The 25,989-nt window shown below is 43.5% G+C and overlaps 2 protein-coding genes across 13 annotated transcripts in view; one reads left to right on the top strand and one right to left on the bottom strand.

The window, feature by feature from the left end:
* RAB9A (RAB9A, member RAS oncogene family) overlaps window positions 1–20,256 on the top strand; it is a 32,233-nt gene extending 11,977 nt beyond the window's left edge. For 6 of the 12 annotated variants that reach the window (XM_044911876.1, XM_044911870.1, XM_044911875.1 and 3 more), the window contains 2 exons: window positions 5,458–5,488; window positions 9,049–10,142. In XM_044911876.1, coding sequence (XP_044767811.1) covers window positions 9,079–9,684 — 606 coding nt within the window. In that variant the 5' untranslated portion in view covers window positions 5,458–5,488; window positions 9,049–9,078 and the 3' untranslated portion in view covers window positions 9,685–10,142. Of the gene's footprint in view, window positions 1–3,481; window positions 3,501–3,962; window positions 4,405–5,457; window positions 5,489–9,048; window positions 10,143–16,728; window positions 16,835–19,270 lie in introns of those variants that run through there. The other 6 variants (XR_006539377.1, XR_006539379.1, XR_006539378.1 and 3 more) reach the window with 5 other exon arrangements.
* On the bottom strand, window positions 13,811–25,960 carry TRAPPC2 (trafficking protein particle complex subunit 2). Its single transcript, XM_044911879.1, has 5 exons — window positions 25,896–25,960; window positions 19,590–19,701; window positions 16,678–16,822; window positions 16,130–16,215; window positions 13,811–14,898 (listed from the first exon to the last, which is right to left on the bottom strand). Exons 2-5 carry the CDS (start codon window positions 19,680–19,682, stop codon window positions 14,800–14,802), a joined length of 423 nt encoding a protein of 140 aa, XP_044767814.1. The 5' UTR covers window positions 19,683–19,701; window positions 25,896–25,960; the 3' UTR covers window positions 13,811–14,799.
* Between the last annotated feature and the right edge of the window lie 29 nt (window positions 25,961–25,989).

Here is a 25,989-nt window from a genome sequence, read left to right as displayed (position 1 = left end):
AGGCTATTTTCCACTATCATTGCACCATTTTACATTCCCACTAGCAGTGTATGAGAGTTCCAGTTTCTCCATATCTTCATCAGCACTTGTTTATTGTCTGTCTTTTTTGATTCTAGCCATCCTAGTGATATGAAGTGGTATCTCATTGTAGTTTTGATTTACATTTCCCTAATGATGTTGACCATTTATGCCCATTTTTAAATTGGGTTACTTGGGTTTTTTTGGTAAGATTTATTTATTTAGGGGCACTTGGGTGGCTCAGTCGGTTAAGTGTCTGCCTTCGGCTCAGGTCATGATCTCAGGGTCCCGGGATTGAGCCCTGCGTCGGGCTCCCTGCTCAGCAAGGAGTCTGCTTCTCCCTGTCCCTCTGCCCCTACCCCCACTTGTGCTCTCTATCTTGCTCTCTGTCTCTCTCAGATAAATAAATAATAAATAAATCTTTTTTTTAAAGACTTTATTTGAGAGAGACAGAGTGCACGAGTGGGAGGGGCAGAGGGAGAGGGAGAGAAAATCTGAAACAGACTCCACAGTGAGCTTGGAGCCTGGCATGGGTCTTAATCTCATAACCCTGAGGACCTGAACTGAAACCAAGAGTCTGATGCTCACCCAGGTGAGCCACCCAGGTGCCCCTCTTGCAGACTTTAATATAAACCTGTAAGGTTTTCTGTGCTGTGACCACGGTATGCATGCAGTTTTATCATTCAGCAACAGCATATTTCTACAGTCCCACCTTTCCATGTTTCCTCAGGGAGTGCAAAACATCGCCAGTTAGGCATTTAGGGCATTTGCATTTGCCCTACTATTGACATTTTTGCAAAATTTCTTTTTTTTTCTTTTTGACATGATTTTAGAATAGTATGGGGATGTATTTTTTGCTATACTTTATTTTTATTTTTTAAAAGATTTTATTTATTCATTTGAGACAGAGAGATAGAGAGCATGAGCAGGGGAGAGGGAGAGGGAGAAGCAGGCTCCCAGCCGAGCCAGCAACCAGACGTGGGGCTTGATCCTAGGACCCTGGGATCATGACCTGAGCCGAAGGCATATGTTTAACCATATGAGCCACCCAGGTGCCCCTGCTATACTTTAGAAAATTGATAACTCGGGGAAAAGTATGGGCATTTTTTTTTTTTTTAAGATTTTATTTATTTATTTGAGAGAGAGAGAATGAGAGACAGAGCATGAGAGGGAGGAGGGTCAGAGGGAGAAGCAGACTCCCTGCTGAGCAGGGAGCCCGACGCGGGACTTGATCCCGGGACTCCAGGATCATGACCTGAGCCGAAGGCAGTCGCTCAACCAACTGAGCCACCCAGGCGCCCAGTATGGGCATTTTTTAATGGTATAATGTGTTTCCATGAAACTGAATCTTCTTAGAGAGTTTTTTTTTTTAAACATTTTATTTTTTTTTCTAAGTAATCTCCACATCCAACATGGGGTTTGAACCAACCCCGAGATCAAGAGTTGTTGCATCCTCTACCAACTGAGCCAGCCAGGTGCCCCAAGCATGTTTCATTTTTATTAGACATAGTAGGTATGCCAATTTCATTATTATTACCTCTGCACTTAGAGGCATGTTCAGGGTGCATTAGGAATGTGGGGGAAGGGACTTCAGTGGGAGATGAGGTCTAGCTGCATCTACAGGGGTGAGCAGGAGTTAGCAAGGGGTGGCAAGAGGAAAAGATGAAAGGGAGGTGAAGTATAAAGCCACAGAGTGAACATCTTACTGCAGGATCCACCTACAAGGCAGAAAAGCCACCATTTTCAATCCCAAAGCCAGCTGATGCCATTGGTAGTTGAAAGGGATCATAAGGGCATCCGTTGAAGCTCTACCCGAGGCCCTCCTCTTGCCCTCACCTCAGCCAGTTAACTTTCTGGATTCCACATCTGATCAGGTTGCCTGCTGCTGAAGCTCTTTCAGTGCTCTCATCATTTCAGGGGTGTAGATGGAAATCCTTCCCACGTGTCTCAGGCCCTGCCTGTTTCAGAGCCGCTCCCTCCAGTCCCCTGTGTATAGCACTCTCCTCCCTCTCTGGGCTCCAGGTGCTCAGGCCTATCTTGGGCTCTTCCTCTGCCTTGGCCTCTTCCTTCGCCACTTCCTCGCTCGGGCTCCCTCTGCTTTTCTTGGGGTTTTCTCCCCCTATTGCTGAGCTTCCTGCTACTGGCCTTAGCCTGTGATCAGACCCACTTACCCTGAGTCAAATCCCCCTACAGTGGAATCAGACCTTGATGAGGCTGCTCTCTATGGACAGCATGCAGCTAAAATGATCATTGAGACATTGCTTTGGAAGAGCCCGCACTGGAAACTGGTGTGTAGTCTCTCACTAACACACTTGAACACAGCCCAGTTTCCCTCTGGCCTTGGAAGTTACCACCTTTTTAACTGAGCAGCAGGTGAAGTAGCTGGCTGAGTTACAGGGTCGTAGTGTATGAAAATTAAGTCCCCCTGAGGTCTGGAATCACAGGTGGCTCCATGAAATACTCACATGTGGGGCCTGGGTCTGACTGAGAGAGCTGCAGGTTTACACACTGCATCTGTCACTCACCGAGGGAGATGCTGGGCAGAATCCCCTGCACTATTTAAGTTGTTTGGTTTCTGGTTCAGCATGAATACTTGCACTCTCTATCAAGTGCCTCATTTGTAGGTCTTGCCATAGTTCTAACACACATGGGTTTGTGTGCAGATTGTCACTTAACCCAACTACAAGCTGCACGTGGCAGGGACTGGGTGGGTGTGACTGCATCCACAGTGTCTGGCACCCAGGAGACTTCACTAAGTACTTGTTTAAAAACTGCTTTGCCACCTACTCCATGGAACACTAGGCTTCTGGGGAGATGCTTCAGAGTTCTGCCAACATTTGATTGACAGTTCATTTAAAACATGTTTAGGGGCACCTGGGTGGCTCAGTCGGTTAAGTGTCTAACTCTTGATTTCAGTTCAGGTCATGATCTCAGGGTTGTGAGATTGAGCCCCATGTCAGGCTCCATGCTCAGCATGGAGTCTGCTCATCCCTCTCCCTCTGCTCCTCCTCCCTTTTGCGTGCGCTCCCTCCCTCTCTCTTTCTCTCCCTGTAAAATAAATAAAATCTTAAAAAAGAATGTTTAAACTGTTGAAATTCTATTAAAACTTCGGCACTTGGGGCGCCTGGGTGGCTCAGTTGGTTAAGTGACTGCCTTCGGTTCAGGCTGTGATCCCAGGGTCCTGGGATCAAGCCCTGCGTTGGGCTCAGCACTCTGCAGGGAGTCTGCTTCCCCTCTCACCCGCCCCGGTCTCAAATAAATCTTAAAAAAAACTTACGCACAGTTAGATGTGCTTTATTTTTTTTTTTTTTAAGATTTTATTTATTTATTAGAGAAAGTGAGAGAGGGAACACAAGCAGGGGAAGCAGGAGAGGGAGAAGCAGGCTCCCCGCTGAGCAGGGAGCCCAATGCGGGGCTCAATCCCAGGACCCTGGAATTATGACCTGAGCCAAAGGCAGATGCTTAACGACTGAGCCACCCAGGCGCCCCTAGATGTGCTTTATTTATAGTACATGTCAGTGGATTGAACACATTAGTTCTGTCAGGTTACCTTGTTCTTGTGCAGTTCTTGAAATAAAGCCAGCAGTTGAAAGACTCTTAGCATCACAGCTGCTTATGTTCATTCAGCAGTCAACAGGAAAACCCTCAGAAATAAATGCAAAGGCAGCTGAGCCTAATAGGTTAAGTGGCAGGCCTTGGAACAGTCAGCTGCCTTGAGATCTCCCTCTCTCCATGTTTTCCTAGCTGTATGACCTCAAGCAAGGTAGTAGACCTCTCTGAGTCAAGGTCCTCATCTGTAGTGGAGGGATAGGGAGACACTTGAGAGGAGTGGATGCAGTGAAGCAGAGGAAAGGGCTTATAGGGCTTAGTCAGTGTTCACTGTTACAGCTGTTGTTACTGTTGCTACTTCATCTTTAACCCCAAATGTCAAAATTTTGAAGAGTCTTCATTTATTCGTTGATTGAATTTATAAGTTAAGGGCTGCCGTATGTAAGTTTCACAAAAATGCCCTTTGCTTAAAGAAGGTGTGTGTCGGGGATAAAACCTTCGGTTTAGACTAAGAGAACGCTAGTGCTTTAGCCCAGCTTCCCCCATAATCTGTCACTCAGAAACCTTCACATTGAATTCGATCTCTAGGGTTAGGATTCTTTGGCTTCCTCATGTCTGCCTGCATAATCCTCTTCTCTGTTCTGCCCAGGACTCTTACTGAAATTTGACTTAAGAAATGGTCATGAAAGAAACCTTTCCTTAAAACTGCCAGTAAAGACTTCTTCATGTGTTCATTCCACAGAAACTTCTTGCACTCCTATAATGAGCCTGGCACTGTGGTGAAACGCTTTTACCTATTGTCCATGACCAAGTGAATCTTCCCAATGGCCCTAGGAGGTAGGATGTCAGGTAGCTTGTCCAGGGGTGTGTGTTCTTGGCCTTTGGCACCAAGAACCCTTCTCCTTTCTGATAATGGGCTACTATTCTGTCACAAAGTTTTCACCTCTGCCTTGGCTGCCCAGAAGCTTCCTGACACAGCGCTGCCTTAGCTTTAGCCCAGCTTTTCCTTTGTTGCGTTGGTGCCCCTCCCTCTCTTGTGACTCTTCTTTTTTCTTGTTTGTGTTAGCTTTATTTAATTTTTCGGAATAGGATTATTCTCAGCCACTCAAAATTTGGGCAAATTTTGAAGAATGACATATTTTACGTTTTTAAAAAAATTTTATTGAGAGCGAGAGAGGGCAAGAGAGAGAGGGCAAGAGAGCACAAGCAGGGGGAGCAGGCTCCCTGCTGAGCAGGGAACCCAACGCAGGGCTCAATCCCAGGACCTGAGATCATGACCTGAGCCGAAGGCAGACGCTTAACCGACTGAGCCACCCAGGCGCCCCCATAGTTTACATTTTTATCCTAAAAATATCTTGCTGTTGTTTGAGGGTGAAACTTAGAAAAGAAGGGTGGGCAGGCAAAAACCTTCTTGAAAAAGCAGTGATTGAAGTGTAGTATTTGGGGGCGTCTGGCTGGCTCAGTTGTTAAGCGTCTGCCTTTGGCTCAGGTCATGATTCCAGGGTCCTGGGATCGAGTCCCGCATCGGGCTCCCTGCTCCGCGGGAAGCCTGCTTCGCCCTCTGCCTGCCACTTCCCCTGCTTGTGCGCTTGCACGTGCGCGCGCGCTCTCTCTCTCTTTCTGACAAATAAAAATATTTTTAAAAAAAAGTGTAGTATTTGATTCTAGGGTTTTTTTTGGACTGAGAAAGGTCATGGACAGCTTTCAGGTATGGTTTTCCTTTTATTTTTATTTTTATTTATTTTTTCTGGTTTTCCTTTTAAATTAAGAATCCAGATGCTCATGGAAGTCATATTTATTCACATTTTAATTTTTGTTTTTACTCTTAAAACTATGAAAACAAATTAAACGTACATTGCTAAGATGAGCTTTCTAATTTTTTCTTTGCAGATAATGATGCTGCTTGAGCTGAACAATTAAGGTAACATTTATGACCTACGTAATATGCTTTTCTTATTCAGGATTGTTTATCAGATTTAGCTGAATTGTTAAAGTCGTGTTTTAACCTTGGTGAGGTTGCTTGTGGGCAATCATTCCGAACTGTGTAGTAAAAAAGACTTCACATTATATTTTAAGGTAAGTTCTGAAAATAACATAACAGGATACCTTTATTCATTCATCTTATGCTGAAGTTTCAAAGGGTTTTACTATTTTTAGAAAAGAAAAAGGGAGTATTTTTAATGTCTCCAAGCCAGTTATGGTTATGTTAATGTATAGATTGCCTGAAGCTAGCTTTTGTTGGATTCAGTGGGAAATAAGATGGTTTATATCGTTATCTGTATCGCCATGTATGTTTATATACGACTCTACAGTAAGAATCAAAGAAATGTTTGTATATATATTGTTTTAGCAAATGCCAGCATCCTTGCAAAGAGGGTATCTGCAAGGCCCCAAATTATAGATGGGAATTGTAAAAAATCATACCCCACTTCCTGGTGTATGGGTCTAGCATACCCCAGATTTGTTTAATCAGAATAATGGCACCAACTAGGAAATCCTACATTATTATGAAAAAAGAAAAGGACTGTGTCAAAGTGTCCTGATAAAATTATAAATGACAAATCTCAAGGAATGTCTAAGATTAAATTTGGTAGATATGTGCAACCAGTCACCTGGGGGGAGGTTATTAGATTGCATAATCTGGTTTATAATTTGATGTGAAGATCCTAACAGTTCAGTGCTGTGCAATAAAACTTTGTGTCTGGTAAGGTAATTAGAGACTTACTCAAATACTGGGACAAATGATATACTAGAATCACACACATTTCTTACATCCTTAGAACACAGAATGGAACTTTTGTGTTCATATATCTTGAAAATCTTGTGAAAGGAACAGTCTTGGAATGGGGGCTGCTGGGGAAGGTTCCTGGTGTTGGTGATGACCATGCTGAGTGGTTCCGAGGGCTCAGCCGTTAGTTAGGTGAAGTGGGGTAGGATCACCAGCAGAGGAAGCAGCATGTGCCAGGGCCAAGGCAAGGGAGAGCAAGGGAGCTGAGCAAGTGGAATTGAATTTCAGTTCCATCTGACTGTGCATTTGTCAATGACTGAAGCCGGAAATGGGGAGCAGGGCTAGGTGTCTTGTCTTAGAAGTTGGACTTAGATCTGCAAATCTGGAGAACCACTGAAGGGTGTTAAGGATAGGGCCTTAGACCAGTGCTTTTTCCTCATCTCATAATAGCTGGTATGCAATGTTGGTTTTGTTATTCTTTTTTTCTATAAATTGAAATTGTTTAAGCAAGATTGCAAAGTTAAACAAAGGAAAAGATTTACCAAGTTGTTACCTCTGTCAGGAGATTAAGGGGTTTGGGATTGTTTCGATTTCCTCTCTGACATGAATTTAGTTTGGGCATTGAGCAGAGCAATCCACTGAAGTCAAAAAAGTCTCCAAGAGGTAAGTGCTTTGATTGCCTCACAGTTTTGTTGGCCACTTTAAATTGTATCAGTTATAGTAGTAATTATTGTAGTAGTAACTTAAAAGAGCCAATAAGAGTTACAGACAAGTTCTACAGGTTTTACCAGAATAGTGTATCATGTAGTTGGAAATGCAGAATTCTTACACATGACAGGAAGTATTTAATTCCATTATACTGGGTCACATTTGCCTATAACCAGGAGAGAGCCAGATAATATTTACTGCAGTGAATTTCCAAATCCATCCTAGTCAATTAATAATTATTGTTCATGTCTTCATTACTTTCCCATTGATGGATTCACAATATATCCAGTTTCATGTTAAAGTTAATAACCATTTTTGCTCTAGAACTGTGCTGGCCACTACAGCTATTGCCTCTAAATGTGGCCATTCAAATTAGTTATGATTAAATAAAATTTAAAATTCGGTTCCTCATTCCCTCCAGCCACATGTCAGATGCTCAGGAGTCATGTGGCAAGTGGCTGCCATATTGGACAGTGCAGATGGAGGACATTTCCATCATTACAGAAAATTTTGTTAGTGCTATTCCAAAGATTGTCTCCTTTTATAAATTTTAATGTACTTAAAAGCCATGTAATAGTGAGGTATTTACAGATTAAATGATATAATTTGATTCAAAATAACTGGGGAGAATTGGGAGTTACGGAAGAAACAGGATTTGTCATAAGTTGGTAATTGGTGAAGCTAGGTTGGGGATCCATGGGGGTTTCATTATATTATTCTCATTATTCAGAAATTTTGTGTATGTTTGAAATTTTCCATAATAAAGAATAAAAACAGAACCCTTAAATAGGAACAGTGCTCCTGTTGGCACTTAAAAGTAGCCATCTGGGGACCCTGAGCCCAGGGTCCTGGGATCGAGTCCCGCATCGGGCTCCCTGCTCAGCGAGGAGCCTGCTTCTCCCTCTCCCTGCCGCCCCCCTGCTTGTACTCTTGCACTCTCTCTCTCTCTCTCTCTGGTAAATAAATAAAATCTTAAAAAAAAAAAAAGTAGCCATTTGTAAATGGGCATCTGAAATTCTACCCCACACAGGCTGGTGCCTGTGGTGTAGGGAAATGTGTAATCCTGCCCCGGGGCTTCCCCAAAAGGGTACATAGAGTACTGCTTTTTTTTTTTTTTAAGGTTTTATCTATTTATTTGACAGAGAGCACGAGCAGGGGGTAGTGGCAGAAGGAGAGGGAGAAGCTGAGTGGGGAGCCCGATGCGGGGCTCCATCCCAGGACCCTGGGATCATGACCTGAGCTGAAGGCAGATGCTTAACCAACTGAGCCACCCAGGCACCCCTAGAGTACCACATTTTTAAGATTTGTGTCATTCCCTCTGAAAACACAGACGTGACAGCCCAGGTTCATATTTATTAAGAGTTAGAACTGCCCAAATGAGTCTTGTGGGCAGAATGTGCTAGATTATGATATTTTGTTAAAAAATTCCATTGCTGCTGACATTAATTTTAGCCAAGTCCAAATCGTGTTCCTAATGAAGAGAATGGAGTCCATTTACTCAGGCATTGCTTATTTTTGTTCACAGCCAAATCAGTCAGCTTCTGTCTCTGGTTTCCTGGTTACCAGCTCCTATGGTGATAGCATTGGAAGAGAGAAAGGGGAGGTCATTGAGAAAACCCTTGGCACAAGACGAAAGCCATCAGTAAAACTGTCACTGTGCCACCAAAGGGCTGTTTGAAGTTGTTACAAACACCTGCCTACTTTGGTCTCCTACTGCATGTCTAAGAAATGGGGGCAGGGCTTATTGTGCATAGAGAGGGATGGTTGAGAGCAAGGTGTTTGGGGTGAGACTTGGCTTTGAGTGCCTGCCTCAGTCAGCTTGGGGGAAGAGCGAGCCCTGACTGGCTGTGTCAGCGAGTACCAGTAGGGTTGTGTCTGCTGTGTGGTCGAGCGCTCAGCGTGTGACAGCTCTTGCATTAGGCATTTTCTGTACAGAAAAGACTGGGGACTCTGCGCTTTATTTCCCTTACGCACTGATATTCATAGAATCATGTAGAGAAATGTACAGGTCTAAAGCAATGTAATGGTACCTCTTTATTTTACAGGGTTCTAAAGTCAAAATCGTGAGATTAATAATGGCAGGAAAATCTTCACTTTTTAAAGTAATTCTCCTTGGAGATGGTGGAGTTGGGAAGAGCTCTCTGATGAACAGATATGTGACCAATAAGTTTGATACCCAGCTCTTCCATACAATAGGTGTGGAATTTTTAAATAAAGATTTGGAGGTGGATGGACATTTTGTTACCATGCAGATTTGGGACACGGCCGGTCAAGAGCGATTCAGAAGCCTGAGGACACCATTTTACAGAGGTTCTGACTGTTGCCTGCTCACTTTTAGTGTCGACGATTCTCAGAGCTTCCAGAACTTGAGTAACTGGAAGAAAGAATTCATATATTACGCAGATGTGAAAGAGCCCGAAAGTTTTCCTTTCGTGATTTTGGGCAACAAGATTGACATAAGTGAACGTCAGGTGTCTACAGAAGAAGCCCAAGCCTGGTGCAGGGACAACGGCGACTATCCTTACTTTGAAACAAGTGCAAAAGATGCCACAAATGTCGCAGCGGCCTTTGAGGAAGCAGTTCGAAGAGTGCTTGCTACTGAGGATAGGTCAGATCACCTGATTCAGACAGACACGGTCAGTCTGCACCGAAAGCCCAAGCCTAGCTCATCTTGCTGTTGATCGTTAGAGAGGTTGCCCATGCGATCTAACCAACTTACACACATTCACAGAAAAACAAAACACGGTGGAGAAGAGAATTAGCATTTGCAGCAATGGATCATCTACTCATAAAATTAAACTAACCATATTGCTGCTTTGTTAGTGGGTGGGAGAAGGGACACATCCACTCATGGAAGAATCAATGTACTCAGTAGTGGCACCTTACATTTATAAATTGTAATGGTTGTCTAATAACATTTAATTTAAATATGTACCTTGCAGAGCTAATAAATGAGATGATCAATACTTTAATTATAATTAAAACACTTGAATATTCTGGAAGTTATTGTTTGTTTTTCCTGGGAAAATGGAGAACTACTTTTTATATGTGTATATTTTTATGTAATTAGCATTCAGTTCCTGGTTGAGGGGAAAAAAGATTCCCTAAAGCAATAATGTTAATAAAGATTAAAACCTAATGCGTTTGCATTGAACTTATTTGATTACTTCTTCATTCTCTTTAAAATTATTTAAGTGTTCACATTTTCATTCTCCATGTCAGAATTGCTCTCACTAGTAATCACTTGTTGTGCCTCCACCCCCAAAACAGAAGCCAACTTTATCACTCTTGGAGGAAATACTAAGGATTGTACTTGTGTGAGGGTAAACGACATCTTTGTTCGGTCACATATGTAATGCCTTCTCTGTCATTGAACACTGTTTAGTGATTTGCTCTCAAGGAGATTTTGATAAAGCGAATTGTAGTCTTTCGCGGGTAAAGTTCATGCTCTGCCATGTGTGCCTATCCCATCCTACAGAGGCAAACCAACCCACTGTGGGTTACCAGAACATGCTGGGGCAGGGTTATCATGCCCTGCTCATTGGGAGCCACTGAAAAAGAATAGCAGTATCATTCAGTAAGCTAAGCTTTTGAAAGTCTAATCTAACACAGAACAGACAATTTGGCTATATGAAAAACATTTTAACATTTTGAATTTGGGGAAATTAAATCTCTTCATAGTTTCAGGTTAGAGACAGTTTTTTTTTTTTTAATTTTATTTATTTATTTATTTTTAAAGATTTTATTTATTTATTTGACAGAGAGCGAGCGAGAGCAGGAACACAAGCAGGGGGAGTGGGAGAGGGAGAAGCAGGCTTCCTGCCGAGCAGGGAGCCCGATGTGGGACTCGATCCCAGGACCCTGGGATCATGACCTGAGCCGAAGGCAGACGCTTAACGACTGAGCCACCCAGGTGCCCACAGTTTTTGTTTTTATTACTTATTATCAGCCCCCCCTCCCAAAACTGTAATCCTCCATCAAAAAAACAAAATAGGAATCCAGTAACAAATTGGAGTATATTACATACTCTTTGTTTTTTTCTCTAGGGGATTTGCTTTTTTTTTTTTTTTCCAATCAAAAGTGTCCCCATTGTTTTGTGACTTGCTGTTTCCTCGTAATATATGTGGACATACTTCCATTATAGTATATCTACCTCATTTATCAGCTGTACGGATGTTTACGAATTTATTCAAACCGTTCTCTAGTGACACATCCAGCAGCAATATCTGAAAGTGCCAGTTTCCCACACCTTGTTCAACAGTGGGTATTCGGAGTAAATTTTTTGTTCATTTTTTAAATAGATGAGTCACGTTTCAAAATCGTAAGACTTAAGAGACAGATATCTATACCCTTGCCACCCAGTTCCTGTCCGTGGAGGCAGCATGTGTCAGTTTCTTGGGTATCAAGCTAGATATTTAGTATGTAAGGGAAGCATATCATATTAGTTTGCTAGGGCTGCCACAACAAAATGCAGACTGGGCGGCTTAAACAATGGGAATTTTTCTCACAGTTCTGGGGCTGTATGTCCAAGATCAAGGTGTTGGTAGGTTTAGTTTCTCCTAAGGTCTGTGACTTGCAGATGACCTTTCCTCTGTGTACAGCACCCCCCACCCCCCACCATGCCACCATGTCTCTGCATCCAAATTTCTTCCTCTCATAAGGACACCAGTCAGATTGGATTAGGGCCCACCCTAGTGGGCTCGTTTGGACTTAATCACCTCTTTAAAGGCCCTGTCTCCAAATACAGTCACATTCTGAGGGACTGGGGGCTAGGGCTGCAACATACGGATTTTGGGGGGACACAATTCAGCCCATAATACATACGTATGTGTGTAGGTATTTACCTAATGTGTAATTTTGATTCCTGTATAGATTTAACTAATACTTTGCTGGTTTTTAAAAAACTTATAAGCCGCTTTTCAGTAATCTTTTTTTCAGCTAAATATTCAAGAGGTCTAGAGCTGGGAAGCAAAAAATGGTCAAGGAAACAGATCTTCATGTGTATAAAGACAGGCTGGTGGGAAAGGAGAGTAATCCAGTTTAACACCGTGGACTCAAAGGGATCCAGTGAACAGGAGCTAGCTGACCAAGCACAGTACTGAAATGTGACCACTAAGGAGGAACAAAACCTGGCAGTAGCTCCGGCCTTCAAAGAGACTACAACAAACCGATGGGACAAGCTCTTCAACAAGCAGCGAAAGGTAGCTGCAGGTCTGACGCTCTTGTTTTTAGGAAGTAAAAGGTCTTTTGATTGGCTGGTGTTACCTAAACAAAGATGAGAAATATTGAAAAAACAAAGAGTTGGGGAAGAAAGCAGTTGGCGCCAGAGGCGGCCGGGGTTGGTGGAAGGAGGTAGCTGCAGAGCCCCCAGGAAGCCGGCAGAAGGGAAGAACGGTGTGCATGCCCCCCATTCTGGGGAGGAGAGGCCCCAGGGTTCCAGTGCCCCTGCTCGCCACAGGGCGTCGGGCCGGCTCTGACAACGTGAGCTTCTGTGGTCTACTCGCGCAGGGCCGTCGAGACAGTTCAGTGGTAAGAACAAGGCAAACGACTGAACTTGGAGAACGGACAGATGTACGTTTGCAGCCCACGTAGCAAATACAGTGTGCAGTGTGGAAGATGGAAAAGTACAGTTCCATCAGTGGGGTAATGTCTTTGTCACCTTGTGAAACATTCCCTAGTTGAAGTGAAAACATCCTAGATGTCCCTTAAGAGAAAACCTTGAGTTTTACATTCCTGTAAAAATGTGTGTAAGCTTTCCCTTGAGTATCATGACACCGTGGACACCAGTGGCTTGTGGGGCAGTGGAGTAGAAAAGTGGACCTGCGTACTGTCTGTGGATTCTGAGAAGCCACCACTGTGGACTGGCAACCAGAAAGGGCTGACATGACTGAAAAGTGAAAGAAGACGGGTGTAGCGTGGGCAGAGCAGAAATCCACTCTCTCTCTACATACATGGAAAACGTGGGCACCAAGCATCTAGGGAACGAAAGAGGACAGTATCAGAACTGTGCATTTTCTTTGGGTCCCTTTGGGTGTGCTAACGTAGATTAGCACTGACCTAGTGCTGACACACTACACTCAGTGGGGCCTCAGGCCCAGGGTTGCTAATGATGTCATCCTGTTGCTATTGTGTTCCTGAACCTTGCGTGACATCACCTACTACCAGATCTAAGATTTGTCGGCTCTTGAGCTTGCTTAACTGCCAGCCCCTGGTTTTTCCCTTTACACCAGCTCTGGTTCTGTCCTAGCCACATGCCTGGTGCTGCTTTTCTCCACACCTTCGTGGCCCACATGCTCTTGCAGTGCAGCTCACGTCTGATGTCCCATCCACCCCCATGCTTGTCAGTGGACTTGCTTCAGGCTCCTTCAGAGATGCAGTCACACACACAGTTGGTGCTGAACTACAGTAACACACATAGGGCTTGTGTTGCTTGTTGCCGTCTCACCCTCACAAGCCTAGAGGAAAGGATCATGGTTTGCAAGGCACCCTCCAACGTCCTGCTGCAAACAGCCTGCTGCTCCTGGCAGCCCGCGTCACAGCTCTCTGCACCGTATGTTTACTGGGGGCAGAGCAAACGGTCTACGGCAAGAACGCACCGGCGTCTCTCCAGTGAGCGTGGCTGAAGCCACTCCTAGATGTCTCGCGGGACTCTCTGCTCCCAAAGCTCTGGCACCTAGCTTGAGGTGATCTGAGTTCTAGCAGATGGGTTAAGATAATAGTTTGTAGACTCTCAGTAGGGGAAATAGGACTGGAACAGCGGTAGCAGCGCGAGCGTAACACTTTAAAAATTCGACTGAACTTCCACAGTCTTGGACAAACATCTTTATTTAAGAAATCCAATAAATAGATGGGGTAAAAAATTACGGTAGCAACTTCACACAAGGGTATGAGACCAAACTTAGAACTACTTGCTCAAGTTACTCAGGAAAGAACAAAATTAAGTGCTCACAATTAGCACAGAAAATATATGGTTCTAGTACTTGTTTTTAAACAGACATTTACTGGTTTACAGTAAGATCCCACTTGTTACAGGCCACTCCCCACCCCCTTGGTGTACAGCCTAAAAAAGCTAAGAATGCAAATGCTAATGTAATATAAACTTTTCTTTGTTTACAATTGCAGAATTACAACTTTTTACTGGTATAACTAGCAACAGGTTCACTTACTTTAGTTTACTGTCGGAGGGAAAGGCAATATAAGAACATAACCTGTCACTTTGGTCCCAGCCTCCCATTTTACAAACATGGATCCAGGATTCCGGCTTTATAGCGGAATCACTTTCACAGGCAGGCCTGTGGCATTTGGCACTGCAAAAGCTGTTTGCTTCGGCTTCTTGGGCAGTGCTATGTATACTGCCCGTACGGTTTTATAACAATATCTCTAGATGTGCGGAAGCCCATGCACATGCTATCAACTTCATTCCCTACTGCAGAAACTTTTAGTTTTAAATCTGTCTACCAAAATCTTGACAATGACATTTGGTTCTGAATTGTGACATCAAGATCAAGCTGTCTGAATATGAGTAAAGTCAAAAGCTCATTCTTAATTTTTAGAAGAAAGATATTTTCAAGGTTATAGAGAGTTTATAAATAACACTGTTCACAAGCAAATACTGATCTGTTGATAATCGTAAGAAACTCAATGTACTGTTTTGAAATAATAATTTCATTAGGTTTAGATAAATTTAGACTACAAGCAAAACTTTTCCAGGCTATTTTGTCAAGTTACTTACAACATACACATTCCTGAGAATACCCCATTGTAGTGACATTGTTTATTTCCAAATTTTTCCACATTCAACTTAAAAGGTGTTTCTTCCCAAGAAACTGAACTTTTCTGTCAAATGCGCTTGATCGAATAGGAGAATTGGGTTCATAAAATGGATTCATTGCAAACTAGGAAAGAAGAAGGTATTAGTAAGCTTGTTGAAGTACAAAGACTGACAAATCATAGATCTCTAGAAGGAAATTATTTTAAAGTTCTAAATTAAATCATCAAAGACATCTAAAACAGAAGTCTGAAGACCACATTTTTAAGTTTCAACAAAAATGTTCCATTGTTAAATAGTAATGCCCCCTTGAGATTTTTGTCTTAGTGTTTTAGTTTTGAGAACTACCTGTGGCAAAACTAATGGTGGTATGAGAAGTGTTGCCTATGTAAGCTAAATGAACTTTGAGGATTCACCCTGTATGTGAAATACTAATCTACTCACATTAATTATAAATATATGGACTCATCTATAAGGCCCTTTGGCTACATAAAACTAAAAATCCACCATATGCTCGTAGTTAAAAAAAAGTTATGCCTCGTTGCTGCTATATTAAATTACCCTTATGTAATAATTTGTTTGACAATCAGGTTTTTAATACTGTCCTTTAACAACACAGGCTGAGTGATCAGGTTCTTAAGTAGTGTAATGAGTGTATCATAACATGTGAGAAAACTGTCAGATTGAATCACTAATAAGAAAAAGGAGTTAACCAGTTTTTAAACCTTAATTTACTTGATGTCTATCTTTTTAAGACATAATATTTTTATTTGCTAATTCTGACTAGGAATATGAACTGTGCTGATACGGAAAAAAAATCTTGTCTAAATACAGAACATTTAAAATTAATTAAGAACATACTGTTAGCACTGCAGTTTAACCACAGACATCCTACTTCTAGTTTATTTTTTCTAAATATCAAGAAATGTGAGTGGCACCATTCTCCTTGAGGGACTATTTGGTAAACTTCCTGACAGTTTATGATCTATAATCATTGCACCGTAACTGGTAAAGTAGATGGAGCATATTTTAGATTAAAATTATGAAGCAATTTCCCTTATGTAGCCTGCTTCCTTCTCTTTTTAGGGTTCCCTAATAAAATCAACGATATGTGCGCCAAAAGGGGGAAACTGAAACCAGTTTAAAAACAACTACCGTGAGTTCTGTCCTAAATATATGTTAGCCTGGTGGTGAAGACTGGCCTGATGAGGGCGTTTCCAGGGATCGGTCTGACTGGGGAGGGGCTGGTCTAAGATGAAAACTGCAGTACAAGGGAGTTACTGCAACAGGCCAATTTCCTGTCAAAGTCGGAATCCCTTTTTACAGTCAGATTTAAAAAGTTACGGAACATACCATACCTTTATGTATAAATCATAGACATCAGTAAAGAAGTTCTTTATTCCATCTTCTTGCCTTATGTCATGAAGCATAATAAATCTCATATGTGAAAGAATTAAGGTATAATCTTAATAGAAATGAAAAATGAAAAGTAGTCAGGTGATACGATATCCTTCAAATGAGTCACATGCATTATATTTTGTGATGGAAAAGCTGCATACGTAAACTGGGTTTGAAGTTAGGTTAACTTTTATCTTAAAGAGGACATAATCTTTCTAAAGTTAGGAAGTTACTACAAAATAAAGTAAAATCAACCTAATGGTTCAGATTAACCTTAGTTTTATTTGAGACTTGATTCTAAAGGTATCTGTTAAACAAAATTATCTGTTAAACAAAAATATTAAAACAAAATTTTTTCCCCTAAAAAAATAAAGTATCCTCGTAAATGGCAATTTTTACCTGACACATTGAAGTCCACAGACTCAGAGTCTGGCATGTATGTCCCATGTTGTTCTAGTCTGTTACCCCAACCTTTAGTTAGAGATCTTTCTTTAAAAGATAAGGATATGACCTGCAGTAACAAACGCCGAAACAAACCACTCGTTGAACTTGTCCACAGTTTTCAAGTACATGTTGTTGGACAGCCACATGTTCTCATCTACGAGGTCAAGAGCGGCATGAGCTATGAACTGGTTCAGATGACGATGATCATCCTAGATGACAATGTGAGTAGCACCAGATTAACATTTCCAGACAGCATCAAGAACGCCAACATTTCATTCTGGAAATTCTATACGTAGTCTTCTTGGGGGTGGGTGGGGCATCCTCTGCTTTTACTTCATTTATTACTGTCATGGGACTTAGGAAAGATCTTAAGTGTTTTCACATCATATTCTTTTAAATTTGCTATCTAAAACTCAACAAATAGAAACAGCCAATTAATAAGTGAAATGTGTTGGGGCGCCTGGGTGGCTCAGTCGTTAAGCGTCCGCCTTCGGCTCAGGTCATGATCCCAGGGTCCTGGGATCGAGCCCCGCATCGGGCTCCCTGCTCAGCGGGAAGCCTGCTTCTCCCTCTCCCACTCCCTCTGCTTGTGTTCCCTCTCTCTCTGTGTCTCTCTCTGTCAAATAAATAAATAAAATCTTTAAAAAAAAAAATAAGTGAAATGTGTTCAAGAAACTATATAGATTATTTAATTTTGCAAGAAGGAAGTTACCAAATTCAGTAACCATTTAAGCGTGTGAAGAAAGAACAGTAGGTAAAAAAAGAGAGATTCTGCTTTAAAGACACTCATATCTTTTTAGAGGAGGACATGAGAAAATACGTAAGTGGTTATGGCTAATGGACAGCACTTCAGGTAGGCTGGAGAGCTACACAGAAGTGACGTTGGCATGGGTCTCAGGGTCAGCAGGGGAAAAAGGCAGGGAAGGCCGTGGGGCACAGTGACACTTGGTGAGCATGGAGACAGCTGAGAAGGTGGCACTCAAAGGCTTGGCGTAGGCCTCTTTCAGGTGAATGGAGTTTACATGACGGGGACTTGGGAGTGGCAGGAGGCCATACTCAGCCCCAGCTGTGAGTAGTCACCTGTCTCAACAGCAGGAGACAGTCCTGTCAGAGCAGAGTGTCCTTTTCGTGGGCTTAACTGGAGGTGGGACTGTCCCACCATAACGTGGAGAGGGAATTCACAACCTAGAACAGTCTTCCTCCTGTGGAATTCTTTATTTCAAAATAAACTTTTCAAAGAACACTTCTGTTATGGGTTGAACTGAATTTTTCTGTTGAGGTCCTAACCACCCCCCACCCCGCCCGGTACCTCAGAATGTGGCCTTCTTTGGAAAGAGGGTCATTGCAGCTGTCGTTAGCATGCTAGAGTAGGATGGCCCCTAATCCAGTATCACTGGTGTATTTATAAAAGAGGGGAATTTAGAGACAGACCCACACACGGCGAGAATGCCACTCGAAGACTGGAGTTCTGCTGCCAAAAGCCAGGGAACTACCAGAAGCTAGGAGACAGGCCTGGAACAGATTTTCCCCTAGCACCTTCACAGGGGGCCTGGCCCTGCTGACACGTTGTTCTTGGACTTCTGGCCTCCAGGCCGGTGAGACAATGAGCTGCTTTTACTCTAAGGCACCCGGTTTGTGGTGCTCTGTTACGACAGCCCTGGGAAAGGCAACTTAATATGACCTCCTTGCTGCGGAGGCTATTCCTGTGACAGGGTTGGAGGCAGGCTGCCAGTGGCCTTGCACAGCTCAAGCATGTTTACTCCACTCACATCACCATGGCGAAGCTAATTGAATCCCTAGAGAAATCGATGTGTTCTGTGTCTGGCTTACAGCAGTGTTTTCCATCACTTTACATGGATGATCAATCATGAGATTAGAAGAAAAATGTAGAAATGCTTTAAGGTGAGCGGTAGCAGGAGAAAGAACTAAGGTCAAGTCATGCCACAAAGTGTTCTTCTGGGCACAGCTTTGCCTACCCCAAGTCCACAGAAACTGTGTCAGTAGCCCTGTACCACAAAGCGACCGCTGCCACAGAGATGCCTCAGTACAGTTTTAATGAGCAGCGGACTCATAGGAGTGTGGGGAAATAATGTAGTAACAACCACCCGAGAGCTAATGGCTTAAGCACATTTCTATCTTATTTTCGTGGCAAGATTTAAATAGTTGAAAAGCATCACGCACTGGACATTATGCACTACAATTAATTTCAAAAATCAATTCTTGTCTTAAGGGACGTTAAAGCTTATTTTGGAGTTAGGAGAAACACAGCATAACTTTTTATTAGCAACATGGACCAGTACAGAAAGATGGAAGGGCCCCAGGTATTCTCATCTCAAGACTATACGTTTACTCTAAGTGGCATGTTCTTGAACCAAGCTTGTTTTTCTGGAACCATTACTGGCAACAAGGAAGTTGGGTGGTGTCACCGGGGAGAACAGCATGCGGGCACCACCCAGCTGGTAGGTGGTGCAGAAGGTCACTGAAAACTGCTATAGTCTCAGGGGCAGCGGGACATGGAAGCAAGGGTCTCTTTTAACCCTCCCAGGTGTAAATGGCCCTACTATGTATGTCCTGAGGAAAAATGTAATTCCCTTGGACAGAATGGGCTCTCACGGCATCTCCAGTCAGTAACAACTGTTCTTCTGGTCCCACAACAGGTAGACTATGTTTCTATGTGCTCAGGGAGCAGCTTTTCAGAATGGGTGACACAGTGAACTACATATCAGAGAAGAGACCCAGAGCATCCTGCTAGTATGTGCCAAGTGTGAGCTGAATCAAAGGATGAGTCAACAACTCAGAGGATGTTCCCTGGCTGGCTTCTATCAACCTGTGGGACTGCAGAGCAAGCCTCATTTAATGGCAGTGGATTCGTTACCTCATCTGTCCAGATCTCTTCCAGCTGTAAAATCATGCCACACCATTATCATTACAACAGCATAACAATTCTTACAGAATTTTTTAAGGCTCCTTACGCACTTTGGATTCTCCTTTTCCAGCTGGCAAAAATTCCATTTCAAAAACTGGATTATCATGGTGGCCCACAATTACAAAGTAGAAGCTTCCAGACATTGTCTTCAATATATAGCTCCTAATTAAATGAAAATAACACATATTTTTAGTACACCATACTGAAAATGAGAAATGGTTAACAAGAAGTCTAGAATTCAATTTTTTACTTAAACCTGACACTGTAGAAGGAGACCATTAATTAAGGTTGTCATGTTTTCCAGTACACTGCCATAGACAAACGGCTTTGGGACTATACAAATTAGGTCTGTGATATGTCCTGTAGAATCCAGTACTTTATTTTCATAGGGAAACTGGAAGACCTCTAATACAAAATCGTAAAAACAACATTCTCAGGACCTGAACGTTTGGAACATTCAGAGTAAGCTGGGCCAAATGTGGCCTGGGCCAGTTAGCATTATTAGCACTAACACTGGGAAAAATTAATAAAGGGTGCTGATTTTCTCTTCTTCCTACCTGAACAATGTATGCTATAAATCTCAGTCTCTGCAAATGCAAGAGCCTATGATATGCCTCCTCAAACAACATTCATAAGGAAGACATGGGGCTCCTGACTGGCTCAGTCGGTAGCGTGTGTGACTCTTGATTGTTGGATTGTGAGTTCAAGCCCCATGCTGGATATAGAGATTACTTAAAAAAAATAAAATCTTAAAAAATAAGGAAGACACAATTTTGTATTCTAGAAAAGATGGAAGAAATCATAATCCAAAAAGAAAGACATTTGAGGCATTAAGAAGTCTTAGAACTGGTGTTCACAGGTTTGCTACGGAAACGAAGAGAAAGAAAGTGTCGGGGTGGGAGGGCTTGTGGGGGGGGATCAGGGATTCTGTGGCTTTTAGCACAGAATCTGGATGGATGGACAGATGGGTGGAAGGATTTATGTATGTATTTATGTACTTTTAGCACAGGGTCTTTGGAATCAGACAAAGCTAGGCTCAGGTCTAGCTCTGCCACTTACTAGTAACGTGACCACGGGCACGGTCCTTAAACTCCCAATGTCGGTTTCCTCCTCGGTGAAATCGAGGTAGCCATCACAGATCCCTTATAGGGACCATGAGGATTATACAACCTAATCCATGTGAAGCACCAGGCACAGTATCTGGCTCAGAGGAGGTGCTCAGCACACGTTCTCTTGAGCAACACGGAGGAGCATACGCACATGGAGATGTGCTGACTCTTAAGGCCTCCACATGGGGCAGCCTCCTGGTTCACTGAGAGTATACCATCTCAGGGAAGGTACAGTGAGGTCTGTCACAGCCCAGGGCTCATCAAGCCTCACTGGGACTTCTGCTGAATCACACTGAACATCAGAAAATCCGAAATTGTTTCCTAATGAATACAACCTTCGTTGTTAAGGAAATCAAGGCACTGCTGGCATTTTGAACTCTGGAACTGGGAGGCCCATGACTGGAAAAAAAGGCAAAGAGGACGTTCTTTTGGCACGATGAGGTAAATAGAATTTAAAATGTTCTTCGGGGCAGGTGTTGGCACACTGCAGCCTGCAGGCCAGATCTGGCCTTGTCCATCCTTGTATTGTTGCCGAAGGCTGCCTTTGCCCGACAACAAAATGACAGAGTTGAGCAGCTGCGACAGAGACCATCTGATCCTTTACAGGAAAGTCTTAGGGGAGAGATGGGGAAAAAGGCCCAAATAAGACAGGCAGGAATGTTATGAAAGCTCTGCAAAACTAGGAGAATTAGCAACAATTCTCAAGATTGAAAGAAATTTTCAAGGCGCAGAGGGATGGGAACTTTAAATTTGAACAAAGTCGACAATGATGTCATTAATTGGAATAGGAGTTTGCAGCTGGAGTTTGCCAAGGGAAGGGTTTAATTTCTTCAGCACAAAACATTTAAGCAGCAGCAGAAAACAATACACATCTAAGGAAGATAACCCTCATTCCTGTGCCTGCATAGTGTCAGCACAGGGTGAGGATAAACAGAAAGGGAACCAAGGAAACACCACATAAAGGTTAGGTCATAGACTCTACAGCTGGACAGAACTTGAACTGCCAATAACTTGATTTCACAGCAGCTGAAAGAGTAATTCGACTATTCGATTCCACAGGCAAAACTGGAAGGTGAAGTGGAAGAAATGGAAATCTTTTTTTTTTAAAGATTTTATTTATTTATTTGAGAGAGAGAATGAGAGACAGACAGCACGAGAAGGAAGAGGGCAGAGGGAGAAGCAGACTCCCTGCTGAGCAGGGAACCCGATGTGGGACTTGATCCCGGGACTCCAGGATCATGACCTGAGCCGAAGGCAGTCGCTTAACGAACTGAGCTACCCAGGCGCCCAAGAAATGGAAATCTTGGGAGAATACAACCACATGGTCTCAGGAAGGGAATGTCTACAATCATTTAATATTTGAGGTTTATTATGCCAAGGTGGTAGGCAAAGATGAGACACACTTTAGAATTCTGTGCTGTCTGGGGGCACCTGGGTGGCTCAGTCGTTAAGCATCTGCCTTCAGCTCGGGTCATGAACCCAGGGTGCTGGGATCGAGCCCCACATCGGGCTCCCTGCTGGGCAGGAAGCCTGCTTCTCCCTCTCCCACTCCCCCTGCTTGTGTTCCTGCTCTCGCTGTGTCTCTCCCTGTCAAATAAATAAATAAAATCTTAAAAAAAAAAAAAAAAAGAATTCTGTGCTGATACACTCAACTTTCCGTGGGGAGGGAAACGTTCTATATCTGCACTGTCCAATGTGGTAGCCACTGGTGGCTATTGTGTCTGCAGAACTGAATTTTTAACTTTATTTTAGTTAAGTTTAAATAGCCACATGTGCTTAGTGGCTACTGTATTGGCTCTGCAACAATAATTTGAAACTTTTTAAGTTCTGCAACCTCTTCTACCCTCCCTCCCTCCACAAAGCAAGTGTTACTTAGTACTCCCGTCTGTGATGCAAATGAAGCAGCCACCGGTGTTTGTGTGAGCTTGAGCATGTGTGTGTGTCTGCTCAATTTCCCCATCACCTAAAATTGGGGTCCTTCAAGCATCTCCTAAGAAGACTAGGTCTCCAGGTGTGGAGGAGATGGCTACACGGAACTTGGCAATGGATTAAACTGGGGAACTGAGGAAGAGGGAAGAATCAAGCATGCTTCCAAATGCCTGACTGAGGTGATCAAGCAGAATATCAAGATGAGTCTATTCACCAAGAAAGGAAATCAGGGAAAGAAGAGGGATGAAATGAACACGTCAATTTTGAACATGTGCTGGTAGCCAGGATTGCACGCCCCGCCCTGTCCACAGCCTGATCTCAAAAACCTGTGAATGTTAATTTCCTGGCCGAGGGGAATTAAAGCTGCACATGGAACTGAGGTTTTTCACCAGCTGACCTTACGACAGGGAGAGGAGCCTGGACTAGCCAGGTGGGCCGAATATAATTACAACGGTCTTTAAAAGTGGAAGAGAGAGGCCCAGAAGAAAGGTCAGAAGGAAGTGCAACGGCAGAAGGGGGTGGGGGCATCACGGAGATGCAGCACCGCCAGTGTTGAAAAGGGAAGAAAGGACCAGAAGCCAAGCAGCCTCTAGAAGCTGGAAAGTACAAAGAAACGGATTCTTCCTGACAACCTCCAGAAGGGAACACAGCCCTGCTGGTACCTGGATTCCAGCCCAGTGAGACCCGTGACAACGTCTATGCCACAGACATGTAAGGTCATACATTTGTGTTGTTTAAGCCCCTCAACTTCGTTATAACAGCAGACAACACACGTCAGAGCTGAAAAAGCTGCAGGAATGAGAAAAAAGGAAATACTCAAAGTGCTCACAGAAGGTAGGTGCGTTCTGTAGGGAGACTGAGGACAAGAGGAGTTCACTTACCACAGGCCAAGAGTTTCAAAGCACTGTAGAAGGTCGGAGGGAGGGGAAGGGGGACGGGACAGTGGTGCGTTAGGGGGAAGCTACCTGGGGATAATATAAGCGTTTCTCTTTCCCAGTATGCCTCCCTAAGGCTTACCACAGAGCCCAGTACAGAATAAGTGCTCCACGCTTGGGGAATGGAACTGCGAGGAGGGGGACAATAGCTGGGACAGTGTCGGGTGCAGCTGGAACACAGGAATGAGAGGCATGCTGGGATTAACTAGCCTCAACACAGAAGAACCTTCTGAAGGTGCTAGTGCTGAGGCCCTCATGGTCTCTGAGGCCTGACTGATGAAGTCTGTGATCAAACAATTAACAGCACCTTTGTGAGATAGTTGAAGTTTAGGCGCTTATGAAGAAACTCTCCACAAGAGACCGGAGTTGTTGACTGAAGGGAGAGGAGCCAGGACTCTCACCTGGGATGAAAACAGCTGCTGTCCCTGATGGCTAGGTGATTTGAGCTGCTTGAGAGAGAAGGTAAGCGACAACTAAAGAAATCAATGTGGTGATACAGGAGCTCTGGACTGCCTTGAACTGAAAGAGGGCATGTACATGATGTAAGAAATAGGGCACTAACTAGTAATGAACACAAAAATGAGACCACATCTCTGAGGCTGGCATGAGAAGGGCAAAAGCACAAAAGGAATGGAAATGTGTGAAATTAAAAAAGCCTTCTTAGACTACAATCAAGAAAAAGGGGAGAAAGGTCACCTGGTACATAAAAGGATGCAGATCTGAACTTCAGTTTTCTCAAAGAGCATGATTTTTCTAATAGGAAGTGTGACAAAAAGTTAGGCGGGCTGTGAACCTCAAGACAGCTATATTAAAAAAACAAAAACCAGACACCAATAAATACAGGCCTTCAAGTCTTAGCAAATTTTATATCTTCAATTAACAAAGGTGATTGTATACTAATCAGTGACATGGGAAATCTCAGGAACAAAAGAGTCAAACCATCTGCGATAGGTAAGTGTTAATATTTTCAGAAACAAAGGCTTATCTTCTGTAACTGGGTACTTTTGGAATAGATTAAAACACTTTTATTTGTTGAGTGAGGGACCACTCCTACCTGACTTGAATGTCAATGCCCCAAGAACTTAAAAGTTATACAAGTCAGTTGACAGCATGGGGTCTCTAGGGAACCGCTAAGCGTGACCTTAACCTAGTCCAGCTGAACATTTTGAATGCTTAAGAGCGGGACAATTTATCACATTCAAGGATAACCTGCTCAGGCAGCTAATAAGCTGGAAGGCAACACTAAGGTTAAGAGAATTGAAGTGAAATGAAGACCATTTAAGAGAATGCAAAAAAAAAAAAAAAATCCTGTACTTAAAAAAACAAAACAAAAACCAAGAAAACAACTGTACAATAGGAGAGAAACCTAGGTTAAGAGCAGTTCATCTACAAGGACCCAAAAGTTTACATTTATTGCAACAAGCTCAATTAGGGGCAGTAGTCTGATATAGTAATCCAAAAAGCTAATGCCAATTTTAGGCTGCATTAAGACAATGTCCTTTTAACTAATTACATCTCGAGGGAACATACTTCTGGGAATCTCATTTTAAAAGGATCAATAACTCTGAACTGTGTGTTGTAAGGAATGCTCTGGAAAGAAGAGCTACTGAAGGAACGGAGGATGTTTAAACTGGGGAAGACTTCTGGGGGTGTGGAGTGAGCTACAGCAGGATCTTACCTCCAAATATAATGTATGCTGTCTAATGGAAAAGGGATTTGACTAGGAATGGCAAATGGGTTATCGCTGGTGAGCCAGTTCTAAATAGCCGGTAGTGACTGCCAGGACCTGGTGCTGATAAAGGCTGAGACAAGAAAGATCTGTAGCAGGAAAGATGGCTGTGATCGAAGGGCAGTACCTACGTGGGTACCAAGTATTTAACTCTGGCCTAGACACACTTATTCCAAACTGCCCAGAGGACAAGCTTAGGGCTGCTCCTTGGAGGTTACATGGAAACTTATTCGAGACAACGTTACCAAGCACTTTGTTACAAACTATCAGGCTGCCTGTGAGAGGACTAATCCCCTCCCCTCACAGGACAGGGCCCACGAAGAATTTTCCAGCTCCAAATGACAACAGTACGGCCGTTTAAAAAACCCTGAGTTACCTGAATGGCCTAGTGAAAGGCAGAATGAAGCAAAGGCCCTGAGCTGGCCGACGCTTGCAGGCTGAAACGCGATGGGCATTGGCCGAGTGGCCTGGGATGAGATCAGCCGAACGGGGACTGGCCAGGTCCGATCCGGCTGCCCCCGGGCCGGCTGGAGAGACTGGGCTAAAACCCGCGTCACGCGGGGCCCGGGACGTCCCCTAGAGCTCCCGCCCCACTACTCACTCCATCTCCTACCTGCAGGGAGCTGCCGACCGCGGAAACAGCCAGTCACTTACCTCCGCAGACCCGCGCTTGGCAGCCTCTGTCAGAACTCCCCGAACAATCGTCGCGAGAATCCGCCGTTGAGATCTCGCGAGAGCTGGGAGGAGC

The sequence above is a fragment of the Neomonachus schauinslandi genome, chromosome X (assembly GCF_002201575.2).
Source record: "Neomonachus schauinslandi chromosome X, ASM220157v2, whole genome shotgun sequence".
In the NCBI taxonomy this organism is placed as follows: Eukaryota; Metazoa; Chordata; class Mammalia; order Carnivora; family Phocidae; genus Neomonachus; species Neomonachus schauinslandi.
The sequence above is the reverse complement of the archived record's forward strand: the minus strand, read 5'-3'. Positions and strand labels throughout refer to the sequence as shown.